The sequence below is a fragment of the Lolium perenne genome, chromosome 7 (genome assembly GCF_019359855.2).
Source record: "Lolium perenne isolate Kyuss_39 chromosome 7, Kyuss_2.0, whole genome shotgun sequence".
Classification (NCBI taxonomy): domain Eukaryota; kingdom Viridiplantae; phylum Streptophyta; class Magnoliopsida; order Poales; family Poaceae; genus Lolium; species Lolium perenne.
This window is the reverse complement of record NC_067250.2, coordinates 215,199,222-215,214,556: the sequence shown is the minus strand read 5'-3', so window position 1 is coordinate 215,214,556 and position 15,335 is coordinate 215,199,222. Positions and strand designations below refer to the sequence as shown.

The window sequence follows — 15,335 nt, the reverse complement described above, 5'->3', positions numbered from 1 at the left end:
AACAAAAACGAAGATAAGTAAACAGTATGGATGACAAAAGTCTCATTTCCAGATTTGAGCAGCAGCAAGGTTAAGTGCTGACGAATTCTCTCCCAAAAAAAGGAAAATTAAACATTACAAGGCATCATCATAAATACTTTTTTAGTTTTGTCTAGGAATTGCTGGGAAAAAATTATCGTCTTTGTTGGTGAAGACATTTGACTTCTTTTTTCTAACACCTTCCAAGCCTAGTATGATGACACCTTCCAAGTCTAGTACGATGACACCTTTCCAAGTCTAGTATGATGACACCTTCGAAGTCTAGTATGATGATGTTCAGAAGCAGCATTTCAACCTAAAGAATAGTCTGGTTCAATGTACACAGCCATGAGCCCACGACAGTTGTGTGACAAAACTTGTTCTGCCAATAAGTTTTTTGTATTAAACTCCACCAATGGCTGAATAGTAAAACCGTAATGAAACTGTGGTGTAAACTTTGGCAGTAAAAGACGTCATGAAAACAACATTCATATCTATGTGATTTCTAGCCTCAACAGGTTCAGCATACAAACTACAGAACCTCTGGCGGAGGTCAGTCCGGCATTAAGTGACGGACATGGCATCATCTCCGAACTCTGATTTATTCCTCATCGTCCAGTGTATCTCCAGAACCATCCTTGAGATGCAGGTGCTTCTCCCTCCTCTGGAAGTCAGTCAGGCCTTTCCCGCTACCTGTGACACCAACCTTACCTCTGTGATCCTCCGGTGACTTGAAGATGCTCTCCTTTTGGCGGCCAGAAAAAAATCCAACCTGAGAGCAAAAAAAGAAAAGGAAAATCAAAGGGGCCTAAGTGGCTGATCAATAAAAAGGAAGCAGTTCTAGACTAGGTTAGTTAGTGAATCATTAGAATGCTCTGACCAAAATGTAAGTGTCAGCAAGCACTTCTGAGCATATGTTCGCCATTATAATAAGAATGTTTTGAAGGATGAGCTGGTAGATTCACTTGCTTCTAGGGTAATTCCAGAGGGCGCCCTAGTAGCGGGTAGGAACAGAAATAGTACCTTTTTAGCTTTCCCTTTGGTTGTTTGAAACTGTTGCCATGCATTCTGCCGCTTATTCTGAGCAAATTCTAGTTGCTCAAAGCGGGCTTTTGACTTGAAAGCATGGATCTTCTTACGTTTCGCTGTTTTCTGCAGATACAAAGGTCAGTCAGAAAACATGACCCAATAGATGTAGCTTAAAATATACAAGGCATTCTATCTGCATATGTATAATACTTTGCATGATAAGGTTGGGGTCTACATGTGAAAGCACAAATGAGCCGCCAATTAAAACAAGACAAACTGAGCAACACTAGCTGCGGAAACTCCAAGGTATATCATAAGCTATACCTGAGGATTCCGTGGACATAATGTACATGAGTGTAAACAATATTAGCATTCAATCGTCAAAGTGAGGAGCAGTCAACTTTATTCCATTAAACGCAAAAAATAAGGTACATATTTCTAGCACAACTGGAACAACACATGCTGAATGGTTGTACATGGAGATATTCAAGTAAAAAATATATTGAATAAAAGTCTAATTCACTTACCACATCTTCAGGATCGTTTGGATCAATCTTAAGTTTGGTGGGTAAGGTTTTAATCTGATAGTCAGATGTTGCGGCTTGCTCAATTTTTCTCTTTAGTGCCATTTTGGTCGCTTCAGCTTCTTTTTCAGCTTGTCCCAAAGCATCAGCAGCTTCGAGTGGTCTGACATTAGCAGGGTCCACCTACATAAGGGAGAAAACTTAACACTTTAACAGTCCGCACACTGACATACAGAAAGAAGTGAAGGGTAATTTGGTTTTCTTCCACAACTGAAAAGACTGGAATACAACATTGAAGCCTTCACACACCAGGTTAAATTTACCAGTGGAGATTAGGCCCCAAGAACAATTGGTCAATGGTTATTAAAAGTCAAGAAAATAAACACGAAATAAAAAATTCCTTTGTAGGACACTAGGACAACAAAAAGGATTCAGAACAGGAAGAAACATCAAAAGGTGATAGGTTTGGCCATAATAATGCATTCGGATTCTTTTAGCTGCAGGGAAGGTTTGCAAATGGAAAGCGTATATGATGATGTATTGGTGACAACTCAATCACTTGCGCACAAGGCAATAATATCATGTTGGCAATATATATCTACTTTATGATAATCACGAATATGCGCAGTCCAATTTCTTTATGAAATGCAAGGACATCCTGCCTTTTCGAGCTTCTCAAAAAAAGAATGAAGCCCAATCACATTAGTACTATATGAAAATGACATGTTATGCTAGGAAAGCTGTCAAAAATAGGGACTTAGTCGTAGAGAAATAGTTTTAAGCCATAAGCCCATAATATGGTCAAAGATGAGCATACCTCCTCCTTGTTTCCCCAGTTATCATAGGTTACATAATAGCCAATTGGTGTCAGACCTTCAATTGTTGCATTGTACCTAACAATTCAGCTAATCAAACACACTGCAAAGGAACTACATATATGGAAGAAAACAGAAGAATAATGTATAATTGCAACCATACAAAGGTACATCAAAAGAAACTTACCACTCTCCATCATCACTATACACAGCTTGCACTTTGGTACCAACTGCAAACTTTTCATGGGACTGTGAGAGGTTATCCAGTGCCTAGAACCAGGTAAAACATATTAGTGTGATGATACGGTTAAAAAGAACAAAAGTGCACTTCTAACGTCGAGGTGAGTAATTCAGATGTGAAACAAAACTATCTCTGACTGCACTCCGGCTTGATAGACCTACATCGTTCTGGGCACTTTCACTTTGATTTGCAGTTGCCAAAAGCTCTTCAGTCAATGTAATGACCTGAAATTCATGCAGAAAATACATTTAGCACATTTAACAAAACCAGACTCCCGATATGATTTAAACTGCCCAAATTTTGGGATTCACTTAGAACAGCAGCATCGACACCCAAAATCTGAAGGAGGTACTCTAGCATGAGACACACACCTGCAATCAATCAAGATAAAGGGTAATGGACACCTTGAAAGCCATGGAATTTCATATTTAGTGTTCATTACTTATATGGTTGCTCAAACTGTCCCTACCATTGTGATAATCAACCTTCTCACCTTTCAATGTTACAATAAAATCTAAATGGCCCAAAAACATAGCCACTGTTCCAAGCTGCCTTTGCATGGCTCCTTGTAACAAAGAAGAGAAAGGGATTGATAGCATAGGCCCCAAAATAGAAAGAAGAAAGCAAACATTCTTTTCAACAAATAGTTACTACTGATATTACTAGCATTGGAGTAACAGAAACAACATCTGGTGATAGCCTGGCACCAACATAAGCACACAATAGCATAAGATAGAACATGCAGGATAACTCGCCTCTTGAAGCTCCTTTTCCATATCAACATATTCAGAAATTCCAGCATCATCCTTTTTCTCCTTGATAAGCTTCCTAACCTGCAATAAGACGGAAAAGATTACCCACAATGCACATGAATTAAGTTTCTCAAAAGCTTCACAACAAAGTGAGTTTTGTAGTAGGTAAAACTAAAAGGAAATGGCTCAAAACTGCAGTAAGAATAAGGAATGTCAATAGCAATTGGCTTGCCTTCTGCCATAGTGCAAGCTCTTCGCTGCTCAATGATCAATTGATCAGCAATTGCACGCCTTTGTTAGTTTTCAGACAGATCAAAACAGGTATCTTATTTATTTGTCGATCATGCGCTCCATTTTGAATCTAAGGCAATCGTCTAAGCCAGAAAAATATGGCAAAAACATTAATAAGAGTAGGCACAATCTAACACTGAACATTTGACTGCAATGTCAAAGGATCAAGATTGGAACATACACCAGCAACTCTCGAGTTAAATTTCAACCACCGTGTACGTTCTAACGAGATAACCACATGAATATATAAAGCAGCATGATTTGATTTGCGAATCAGTGAACTATTCGTATATTCAACAAGCAAAAGCACTTACTGAACTATTCGTATATTCAACAAGCAAAAGCACTTAGTGAATCAAATGGGCTGATAGACATGAAACCGTTTTCATCCACCAAGCAGCACTACATAGTCCAAAAGAACTCTTAAATACACCATGGAAATCAAACTACAAAATGCTATCGAATATGTATCTGTACATGTAAGAACTACCAGAATCCTGAACTGAATCAAACGAAAGGGTTGCCTAACAGGATTTTCTGACTCTGAACTTCAATCTAAATTAGAACCCGAGTACTGGTTTTTCCAGCACCCGGTGTTCCTTCAATGGTTAAAAACCTTGTTAGCATGAGCGGAATAGGGTTACGAGCATGTGATTCCGGCGTCTCCGATGGATTTTAGTCCCGAAATCGCAGCAGAAGTTGTCCTCCCCAAACCCTAGAATCAGAAATACTTGCGCCAAATCGAAAACCTAATCCCCGAACACACAGCATCCGAAACTCAGGAATTAAACAGGACGCAGCTGCGCCCCAATTCTGGCCCTAGCACATAAAACAATCCAGAAACAAGGAAATACAGAGAGTAATCGCTGCAGAAATAACAAAACGGGGATTGGATGCGGTGCCGAGATGGGGGGAGGGAGACCTCGCGGAGCTGGTCCTTGTAGGTGGTGAGGTTGGAGGCGAGCTCCTCCACGCTGAGATCGTCCATGCCCGCCGCCGCCGGCTACTCTGCTCTCCTCCGACTCGAGCTCGATTCGATTCGTCTCGTCTCGCGCTCCCCGAAGTTTTTTCTTCCGTTTGTTTTGGGGATTTTGTTTTTTATTTGCTTGTTCATGGTGGGATTTGTTTATCCCGGGGAAGAAGAGGCCGACTCGATTTGCTCGCCACTTGAGCCGGGCCGTAAGAATTGGAAATTTCGGCCCATTATTGGTTTGCCCCACCTGATTGATTCGGGTTCATGAGCCTGTTTTCGTTTATGAGCCTAGTAAGGGCGATTTACACAAAAATAACCCAAAACTGAAAGAAAAGCACAGACTGACCCTCCGGCGAAACTATTTCACGGATCTAACCCTTTTGTGTGGCGCCCCCCTCACGGGCGCCACACATGCCCATGTGGCGCCCCTGGCCCTGGCGCCACACACCCATCCGACTTGGCCCGTCGACGCTGAGCTGGTGACCCCGATCCGACGTGGCAGCACGAGTGGCGCCGCTCTCGCCGGCGCCACACATCCACTTAAGTTTGGCCGCGCGCGCCCAGCCCAGCCCGACCCTTCTTCCTTTCTTTCTTTCTCTGTTCTTCTCCTCCCTCTCCCCCCAGCCCGGTTCTCTCTCTCCTCCCTCTCCCCCCACCAAATCCACCACCAAATCGTCAGATCTGTCCGTGGAGATCGTTCCCCATCCATTTGTCAAGGTAATCTCCTTCAAATCTTCTCCATTCATCCACTAATTTCATAGATCGGGCTATATTTGGATGGTAAACATGTAGGATGGCCGGTCCCGGTGGCCGGGGAAGGGGCCGCCATGATCTGGCGCCCGGCCGGGAAGGCCGCCGCGGTGGAGCAGCAAGGGCCCCACGGTCACCGTCACCTGCATCCTCCTCGTCTTCGCATGAGGAACGCCGCCGAGTTCCTCCTCCGCATCGACAACGACCCACTCGGCATCAAGCGGCCACGGGACAAGTTCGCCGAGTTCGTCGACGGCCACGAGCCGGCGCACTTGCAGCTACGGGAGGCTAGCCGCAACTTCGCCGCTGGTCCGTGGAGGTCTGTTCGACGGGCAGGGCAAGATGTACTGCACACGGGGTGGGACAAGTTCGCCCGTGACCTCCACCTCGAGCCCGGCTGCCGGCTCACCTTCTGTACGAGGGCGGCGAGATGATCGTCAAGGTGTTCGACGACACCGCCTGCCGTGTGCACTACCCCCACACCGGCGAATCCGGCTCCGACACCGATAGTTAGATCGTCGAGTGTTGTCAACTCTATCTTCGTTGCTTCGTGTTGTTTGAATGCTATCTTAAATTGTATGAAACTATGTGCTACGATGTTAGGTATGATGATGTTATGTCCATGATGTGTGTACAAAATGGCTGTTCATATGATGTGTGTATGACATAGCTTTTCACATGATGGCAGTTTTGTTGGAATATGGTAGGATTTTTCATGGTTTTAACACCTGTCAATGTGTGGCGCCCTTTCCACTGGCGCCACATTGCAGTGTGTGGCGCCCGTGCCACGGGCGCCACACATGCATGTCTAATTGCCCAAAACATACTGTAAGACAAATCGTCTGGGACTTAGCCGTTTTGGCGAGGCTCTTTGTGTGGCGCCGATGCCACGGGCGCCACACAAGCATGTGTGGCGCCGATGCCACGAGCGCCACACAAAGAGGGTCGCCAAAATGGCTAAGTCCCAGACGATTTGTCTTACAGTATGTTTTGGGTGCAATAGTTCATATAAGTTGGCATGTGTGGCGCCGATGCCACGGGCGCCACACAAAGAGGGTCGCCAAAACGGCTAAGGACTTATCGTCCGGAGCCCCTGGATGTTTTCGACCCAGTAGTTCATATAAGTTGGCACGTGTGGCGCCGATGCCACGGGCGCCACACTTGCATATGTGGCGCCGGCGTGAAGGGCGCCACACATTGACTTGTGTTAAAACCATGAAAAATCCTACCATATTCCAACAAGAAGATTGCACTGAATATGTACCACACATTGACACAGCATAATGGTTCAAATGACAAATAAGGTTCGACGACATCAAGGTTTCAATTACAATAAGGTTCAACGACACGAAGGTTCGAGAAGATCAAGGTTCACACAACATAAAGGTTCGACAACAAGAACATAGCCAAAGGGACATCACTGCGTCGCAAAGGCTCCCTCCCCCCTTGCCTTCTTCTTCTTAGCTTCTTCAGCCAATTCTTCCTTCTCCCTTAAGTCACGAGCCAACTGAACGACCGAATCGAAGAAATGGTGGCGCTCCTCCGTCTTTGCAGCTTCCGCTTGAGCTCTCTCCTCCTTGATGCGTTCAGCCTCCCTAGCCACCTCCTCTAGGTGCATCCTATTGGCCCTCTCCCTCGCAATTTGCTCAAGTTGGCAGCTCCTCAGGAATTTTATCCGTGCCTCGCGGTCCCGTTCGGCCTTCAGCTTGGCATTCCTCCTCTTGTGGAACAATATGTATTCCTCATACTGTTTTTGCATACGGGCACGCTCCGCCATCTTGTTGTCTTCCTCCTCCTTCTTCTTCCTCTCTAGTTCTTCCTTCTCCTTCTTCCGCACCGTCCTTACCGCCTCCTCCCAAGCGGACTCCTCCTTCTCATTGCCCTCCCATGCTCCCTTCCCCTTGGTGGGTTGAGTTGCCATACCTGTAAACCAAATTGAAAAACCAAAGTTAGTCATGGAATATGAAAATAGAAAGTACAATGCAATTAGTAACTTGGAGACACATACGGATAAGGCCCCGCTAGGTATCATAGCATACTAGCACCGCGACGGCCACCTCTACTAAGCCCTACGTGAATCCTTTGTTGCCTTGGAGCTTGTCGCCATTGTGGTTGATGCCTTGAGGCTTCTTGCCTTGGAGCTTGTTGCGTAGGAGCTTGTTGCCGTTGGGCTTGTGTGCTTGGGGTTTGTTGCTGTTGGGCTTGTGTGCTTGGAGCTTGTTGACGTTGGGCTTGTGTGCTTGGAGCTTGTTGACGCGTTTGGCTTGGAGGAGGTTGACGCGTTTGGCTTGGAGGAGGTTGACGCGTTTGGCTTGGAGGAGGTTGACGCGTTTGGCTTGGAGGAGGTTGACGCGTTTGGCTTGTAGGCCCGTCATAGCCGTGGATGGTACCTTCTTCATCGGTGTAGTTCTGGAAATAGACATTCAACTTCTCGAATGTGTATTGAATGATTGCCGTCACGGGCAATGCACGGACACCCTTCAACACATTGTTGAAGCACTCGGCCATATTGCTTGTCATTTGGCCATATCTCCTCCCATCCTCATCATAAGCTTTTGCCCACTTTGAGTTAAATATGAGGTGTCTATGAAGAAACTCTTGACCACCCGCGTTGAGGTCTTTGTGCTTCAGCAAGCCGTTGTATAGGTTTGCGAAGCGGCGCTCAGAGTAAGCGAGGCAACAATCTTGAAGGAGGTCAGACAACTCTTTGCTCTTGCATGCCCGGTAGAAGTTTGCACAAAAATGCCTCATGCACCATCGGTGATGCAAGGGTGCATGCCCGGGAATTGCAACCTCCACCGCATTGAGAATTCCTTGATGACGATCGGAGATGACACACACTTCCTTTGAGGGTGGTATGACCCTCGTCCTCAATATATGGAAAAACCATTGCCAGTTATCATTGTTCTCAATCTCTACCAATGCAAAAGCCAATGGTACTAAACGGTTGCTCGCATCACTTGCTATTGCCACCAATAGTGTGCCCTTGTACTGACCGGTCAAGAAGGTACCATCCACGGCTATGACGGGCCTACAATGTTCGAATGCCCTCGTGCATTGCTCGAATGACCAAAATGCACGGTGAAATACCCTCACTCTTTTACCATCATGCAATGTCATTTTGGTTGCGGAAGGCTCCACCACATGCACCATGCCCGGGTTAGTTGCGGCCATCGCTAACAACAACCTAGGGATACGGTTGTATGCTTCCTCCCAATCACCGTACAACATCTTGAATGCGGCTTGTTTGGCCTTCCATGCCTTCCCGTACTTGACGTCGTAGGCAAACCGGGATTTGACCGTATCTTGCACGGACCTAATGCTCATGATAGGAAGTGATGAGATCTCCGCCGAGAGCTTGTATGCAATGAACTCGGATGTGAGTTGACGGTGGTCCGGCTGTACATCCTTGCCATCAAGCTTCGGCCCCCGGCACATGTGAGTGGCTACACAACTTGTTATGTGCCAAGAGGGCCCTTTTTTGAAAGGTCGTGCACGGACAACCCATGGGCACCTTTTATCCACACATTTTAGCGTGTACCGCTTCTTCAAGTCCGAGTGAACAACGATGTAAGGGCGATGATGCTTAATGGAGAACTCCTTCAACCATATCTTCAATTCCAAGAATGTATCAAACGTTAGCCCTTTAGAGATCATAGCCGTCCTACCATCCACATCTCTCTTGGATAGTGGCTTAGCTCCAAGAAGTAAATTTTTGCCACCATCAACCACGGCTCCATCCGCAAGACTAACATCACGGAACAATGGTACCCGGATATCCCGTCCGGTTACCTTCTTGAAGATCTCGGCTCTTTCGGCTTCCTTAGCCGTGAAGCCATCCTCGTCAACCTCCTCTTCGGGTCCATCATCATCCGAGTCCGACGCATAGCATCGGGAATAAGGAATGGAGTGGTCCATCTCCTCTTGCGTCCAATATTTATCCAAATCACCGATATTGTTGCAATTCATCTCCAAACCATCATCACCATCGTCATGCTCATCATACTCATTATCCAACGGAGGTCGTTGGGCAATGGGAGATTGGACAATGGGAGATTGGGTGGCCTCTTCTTGGCTCATGGGTGGAGGAGTCCTCTCTCGAACGGGGGAGGAGGGCCGGTTAAGGTCAAGCTCGATACGAGCCTCAACCGTCTTGGTCGCAAACAACTCCAAAGCCTTATCTTGTGACCCGGCCACCGTCTCCTTGTAAATGGACCAACGTTGCTCGGAGTTGATACGCATTATCTTCCAACGGGTGTGCATTCCAAACCCCACATTATGCCTTCCCTCTAGCTCAACACTATCATTTGGCTCATTCCAATTCAACTCAACCCTAACTTGTGCTACCACCTCCGCAAAGCTAGGGCTAACGTCAAACACCAAGTCAACCTCTTCCGGGTCCGGCTCTATGTTTCCCTTCAAGAAAGCATCCTTCTCCACATGATGAACATGAACAATTCTTTCCATCCCCCTAGCATAATGGGAACACATACACACATGTGTTCATTAGTTACCATAATCAACATAATCTACCCATACAAACTAGCACACTACCATTTCTCCTACTTCAACAACCCTAACATCCAACCAAATCCATCTCCACCCTCAAATCAACCAAATCCACATCTAGGCTTTCACATATAGATTGGACCAAATACACAAAATCAATGGATGAAAAGAGGGGGAACGGAGGAGATTACCTCAAGCAACGACTTGGGAACGATCTCTACGGACAGATCTGACGATTTGGTGGTGGATTTGGTGGGGGGAGAGGGAGGGAGAGAGAGAGCCGGCCGCCTCCTGTTCTTGGACCGAGCGAAGAAGAGAAAGGAAGAAGGGTCGGGCTGGGCTGGGCGCGCGCGGCCAAACTTAAGTGGATGTGTGGCGCCCTTGCCACGGGCACCACACTTTCAAAGTGTGGCGCCGGCGAGAGCGGCGCCACTCGTGCTGCCACGTCGGATCGGGGTCACCAGCTCAGCGTCGACGGGCCACGTCGGATGGGTGTGTGGCGCCAGGGCCAGGGGCGCCACATGGGCATGTGTGGCGCCCCCCTCACGGGCGCCACACAAAAGGGTTAGATCCGTGAAATAGTTTCGCCGGGGGGTCAGTCTGTGCTTTTCTTTCAGTTTTGGGTTATTTTTGTGTAAATCCACCCTAGTAAGCCCAACTAGTTGTTAGCCCACGTTCTTTCCCTGGTTTATCCATTTTTTTATCACAATGTTGTCATGGGTGCCACTACACGAAGACCGACCTTTGAGAAGGGAAAAACCCATCCCGCGCGCACGCTCTCGCGACTACACGTGTCGCGCGCGGAACGTGTCCCCGGGAAAAGACGCGAATCGTTTTCCGGGTTTGGTTTTTCCCTTTACGCTCCGGTAGACCCGTTAACAATATGCGGACCCGTTAAGATTCTTTTTCCCTTTACGCGCGCTGTACGTTTTCAAAAAATTGGGCGGGACTTCATTTTTGGCTTTTTCCCTTTGTATTTCCGGGCTGTGAGTTTTCTGGGAATTAATGGGAGGGAGGTAGCACTTTCAAATAACAATTTTTTTTAAATTCCAACAAAGTGCTACAAGAAGATATACGTCGAAGCGAGTGCTACGGCTCGGCTTCGCCTCGTATCAAGAAGCCTTCGGCGCATCAAACATTAATAAACATAATGAATGGCAAACATATGTCGTTGTCCCCGTTTGTCGTTACCCCCATACGTCGAAGCGAGTGCTACGGCTCGGCTTCGCCTCGTATCAAGGCGCCTTCGGCGCATCAAACATTAATAAACATAATGAATGGCAAACATATGTCGTTGTCCCCGTTTGTCGTTACCCCCATACGTCGAAGCGAGTGGTACGGCTCGGCTTCGCCTCGTATCAAGGCGCCTTCGGCGCATCAAACTATTGTTCTTTTTTTTTCTATTTTTTTCCTTTGGAAATATTTTCGTTTGATTTTCTCTTTTATTATCTGGAAAGATTTCCGTTTTCTCTTTTATTGTCTGGAAATATTTCCGTTTGATTTTCTGTTTGTTTCTCTGGATATATTTCCGTTTTGTCTAGCGCAGGTACATGTTTGAAGGGTTGTGAAGTACATACCCGGCGTAGAGACGAGTACAGCGTAGGAACCAAGAGGAGTACGAGGTCGTTTCTCTGTTTGTTTCTCTGGATAGATTTCCGTTTTGTCTAGCACAGGTACATGTTTGAAGGGTTGTGAAGTACATACCCGACGTAGAGACGAGTACAGCGTAGGAACCAAGAGGAGTACGAGGTCGTTTCTCTGTTTGTTTCTCTGGATAGATTTCCGTTTTGTCTAGCGCAGGTACATGTTTGAAGGGTTGTGAAGTACATACCCGTCATAGAGACGAGTACAGCGTAGGAACCAAGAGGAGTACGAGGTCGTTTCTCTGGATAGATTTCTGTTTTCTCTAACGCAGATACATGTTCGAAGGGTTGTGAAGTACATCCGCGACGTAGGGACGAGTACGGTGTCGGAACCAAGAGGAGTACGAGGTCGTTTCTCTATTTGTTACAGTTGACGGGGAGTCGAGTACAACTTATGTAGGAAGAGGAGTACAGGACTGTGTCTCTTTTCTTTTTCTCTACCGTAGTTACAGGTGCAAAGGCTTGTCGAGTACAGCGGTGATGACGAGTCGAGTACAGTTCGCAGCAATAGAATTTCAGACATATGATACTAGCATTAACATTACAGTGTCAATAAATTCGAGGAGTTTCTCAAATATTACATATAAAATATTGAAAAGTACGCATGACACTAGCATTAACTAATAACCAAATAGAAATACTTGTACGTAATTCGTTGGATTTCCGTTTTCTCTTTTATTGTTTGGAAATATTTCCGTTTGATTTTCTGTTTGTTTCTCTGGATAGATTTCCGTTTTCTCTAGCGCAGGTACGTGTTTGAAGGGGTGTGAAGTACATACCCGTCGTAGACACGAGTACAGCGTAGGAACCAAGAGGAGTACGAGGTCGTTTCTCTGGATAGATTTCCGTTTTATCTAGCGCAGGTACATGTTTGAATGGTTGTGAAGTATATACCCGACGTAGAGACGAGTACAGCGTAGGAACCAAGAGGAGTACGAGGTCGTTTCTCTGTTTGTTTCTCTGGATAGATTTCCGTTTTGTCTAGCGCAGGTACATGTTTGAAGGGTTGTGAAGTACATACCCGACGTAGAGACGAGTACAGCGTAGGAACCAAGAGGAGTACGAGGTCGTTTCTCTGTTTGTTTCTTTAGATAGATTTCCGTTTTGTCAAGCGCATGAACATGTTTGAAGGGTTGTGAAGTACATACCCGTCGTAGAGACGAGTACAGCGTAGGAACCAAGAGGAGTACGAGGTCGTTTCTTTGGATAGATTTCTGTTTTCTCTAACGCAGATACATGTTCGAAGGGTTGTGAAGTACATCCGCGACGTAGGGACGAGTAAGGCGTTGGAACCAAGAGGAGTACGAGGTCGTTTCTCTGTTTGTTACAGTTGACGGGGAGTCGAGTACAACTTATGTAGGAAGAGGAGTACAGGACTGTGTCTCTTTCCTTTTTCTCTACCGTAGTTACAGGTGCAAAAGCTTGTCGAGTACAGCGGTGATGACGAGTCGAGTACAGTTCGCAGCAATAGAATTTCAGACATATGATACTAGCATTAACATTACAGTGTCAATAAATTCGAGGAGTTTCTCAAATATTACATATAAAATATTGAAAATTACGCATGACACTAGCATTAACTAATAACCAAATAGAAATACTTGTACGTAATTCGTTGGATTTCCGTTTTCTCTTTTATTGTCTGGAAATATTTCCGTTTGATTTTCTGTTTGTTTCTCTGGATAGATTTCTGTTTTCTCTAGCGCAGGTACATGTTTGAAGGGTTGTGAAGTACATCCCCGACGTAGAGACGAGTACAGCGTAGGAACCAAGTGGAGTACGAGGTCGTTTCTCTGTTTGTTTCTCTGGATAGATTTCCGTTTTGTCTAGCGCAGGTACATGTTTGAAGGGTTGTGAAGTACATACCCGACGTAGAGACGAGTACAGCGTAGGAACCAAGAGGAGTACGAGGTCGTTTCTCTGTTTGTTTCTCTGGATAGATTTCCGTTTTCTCTAGCGCAGGTACATGTTTGAAGGGTTGTGAAGTACATACCCGACGTAGAGACGAGTACAGCGTAGGAACCAAGTGGAGTACGAGGTCGTTTCTCTGTTTGTTTCTCTGGATAGATTTCCGTTTTGTCTAGCGCATGTACATGTTTGAAGGGTTGTGAAGTACATACCCGTCGTAGAGACGAGTACAGCGTAGGAACCAAGAGGAGTACGAGGTCGTTTCTCTGTTTGTTTCTCTGGATAGATTTCCATTTTCTCTAGCGCAGGTACATGTTTGAAGGGTTGTGAAGTACATACCCGACGTAGAGACGAGTACAACGTAGGAACCAAGTGGAGTACGAGATCGTTTCTCTGTTTGTTTCTCTGGATAGATTTCCATTTTGTCTAGCGCAGGAACATGTTTGAAGGGTTGTGAAGTACATACCCGTCGTAGAGACGAGTACAGCGTAGGAACCAAGAGGAGTACGAGGTCGTTTCTCTGTTTGTTTCTCTGGATAGATTTCCGTTTTGTCTAGCGCAGGTACATGTTTGAAGGGTTGTGAAGTACATACCCGTCGTAGAGACGAGTACAGCGTAGGAACCAAGAGGAGTACGAGGTCGTTTCTCTGGATAGATTTCTGTTTTCTCTAATGCAGATACATGTTCGAAGGGTTGTGAAGTACATCCGCGACGTAGGGACGAGTACGGCGTCGGAACCAAGAGGAGTACGAGGTCGTTTCTCTGTTTGTTACAGTTGACGGGGAGTCGAGTACAACTTATGTAGGAAGAGAAGTACAGGACTGTGTCTCTTTCCTTTTTCTCTACCGTAGTTACAGGTGCAAAGGCTTGTCGAGTACAGCGGTGATGACGAGTCGAGTACAGTTCGCAGCAATAGAATTTCAGACATATGATACTAGCATTAACATTACAGTGTCAATAAATTTGAGGAGTTTCTCAAATATTACATATAAAATATTGAAAAGTACGCCTGACACTAGCATTAACTAATAACCAAATAGAAATACTTGTACGTAATTCGTTGCGTGGTTCACATTGTTTCAGTACGACACATTGTACTTATTTTAACTTACGCCTCACATTGTAGCTTTGTTATGACAAGCTTGAGCCAGGCACTGCCATGTAAGAATGGAGATCCTCTTTCATCTTTGAAGCTAAATGAGCGAATGTCTCCTTCTTTCAGGTAAAATTCTTCAACAATATCTCGGAAACCTTTCTTTATCATAGCTTTCCCATTATTATCCATCTTCATGGTAGCATACATTGTAATGTCTCCCGATGAGCAGCTGACAGCAACTTTAACCGGTTCTTGTATGAATCCCTAAATGTGTTCATTAGTGAATTCTTCTGAAAATTCCTAAAAAGATATTAACGAACCATTATTAGTTTTATGGTACACTATGTCAGAAGTTTTCTTGTCATGTAGACAGTAAGTATTTAATATAATTGACGAGATAAACTTACGAAAACTCCGATAAACTTACCATCTTACATATGCCTCTTGTAACAAATGAGTTAGTCATGGTGCAAATATAATGTTTAATAGCTGGTGTCTGGTTCGTGATGACTTCATTTGTCAGGTGGAGTACTTGATTGTAATTCATCTCCACGTGGTTTCCAAAGACGCATGCTTCGTCAAAATTTTCGTCTCCATACAGTCCAGGTCCTACAATCAAGAGGTATTAATTTTCATTGAAAACTATATATTGATTGTAATGTTTGCTTTTTTAGTTGCTAGTATTTGTACCTCTAACAGTTATTTTGCCCATATGTGAGAGAAACTGTGCATAACTTTCATCAATATCTCTGTCAACACCTTTGTCTGTGCTGTTGTCACTTTCAT

The 15,335-nt window shown here is 45.3% G+C and overlaps 1 protein-coding gene across 1 annotated transcript; it reads right to left on the bottom strand.

Annotated features, from left to right (window-relative positions):
• Nucleotides 1–309: 309 nt before the first annotated feature.
• On the bottom strand, nt 310–4,774 carry LOC127314224 (uncharacterized). The gene is made up of 8 exons (XM_051344678.1): nt 4,593–4,774; nt 3,383–3,460; nt 2,789–2,851; nt 2,574–2,656; nt 2,389–2,464; nt 1,575–1,754; nt 1,042–1,170; nt 310–790 (listed from the first exon to the last, which is right to left on the bottom strand). The coding sequence occupies exons 1-8, from the start codon at nt 4,656–4,658 to the stop codon at nt 620–622; spliced, it is 846 nt and encodes a 281-aa protein (XP_051200638.1). The 5' UTR covers nt 4,659–4,774; the 3' UTR covers nt 310–619.
• Nucleotides 4,775–15,335: the final 10,561 nt, after the last annotated feature.

Excerpts from the sequence above, each read along its gene's own strand:
- LOC127314224 (XM_051344678.1), bottom strand. The coding sequence starts at position 4,658 with ATGGACGATCTCAGCGTGGAGGAGCTCGCCTCCAACCTCACCACCTAC. Across the intron at positions 2,852-3,382 it reads TGGAAAAGGAGCTTCAAGAG|GTCATTACATTGACTGAAGA; the intron begins GCGAGTTATCCT and ends CATGAATTTCAG. Across the intron at positions 2,465-2,573 it reads TATAGTGATGATGGAGAGTG|GTACAATGCAACAATTGAAG; the intron begins GTAAGTTTCTTT and ends CTGAATTGTTAG.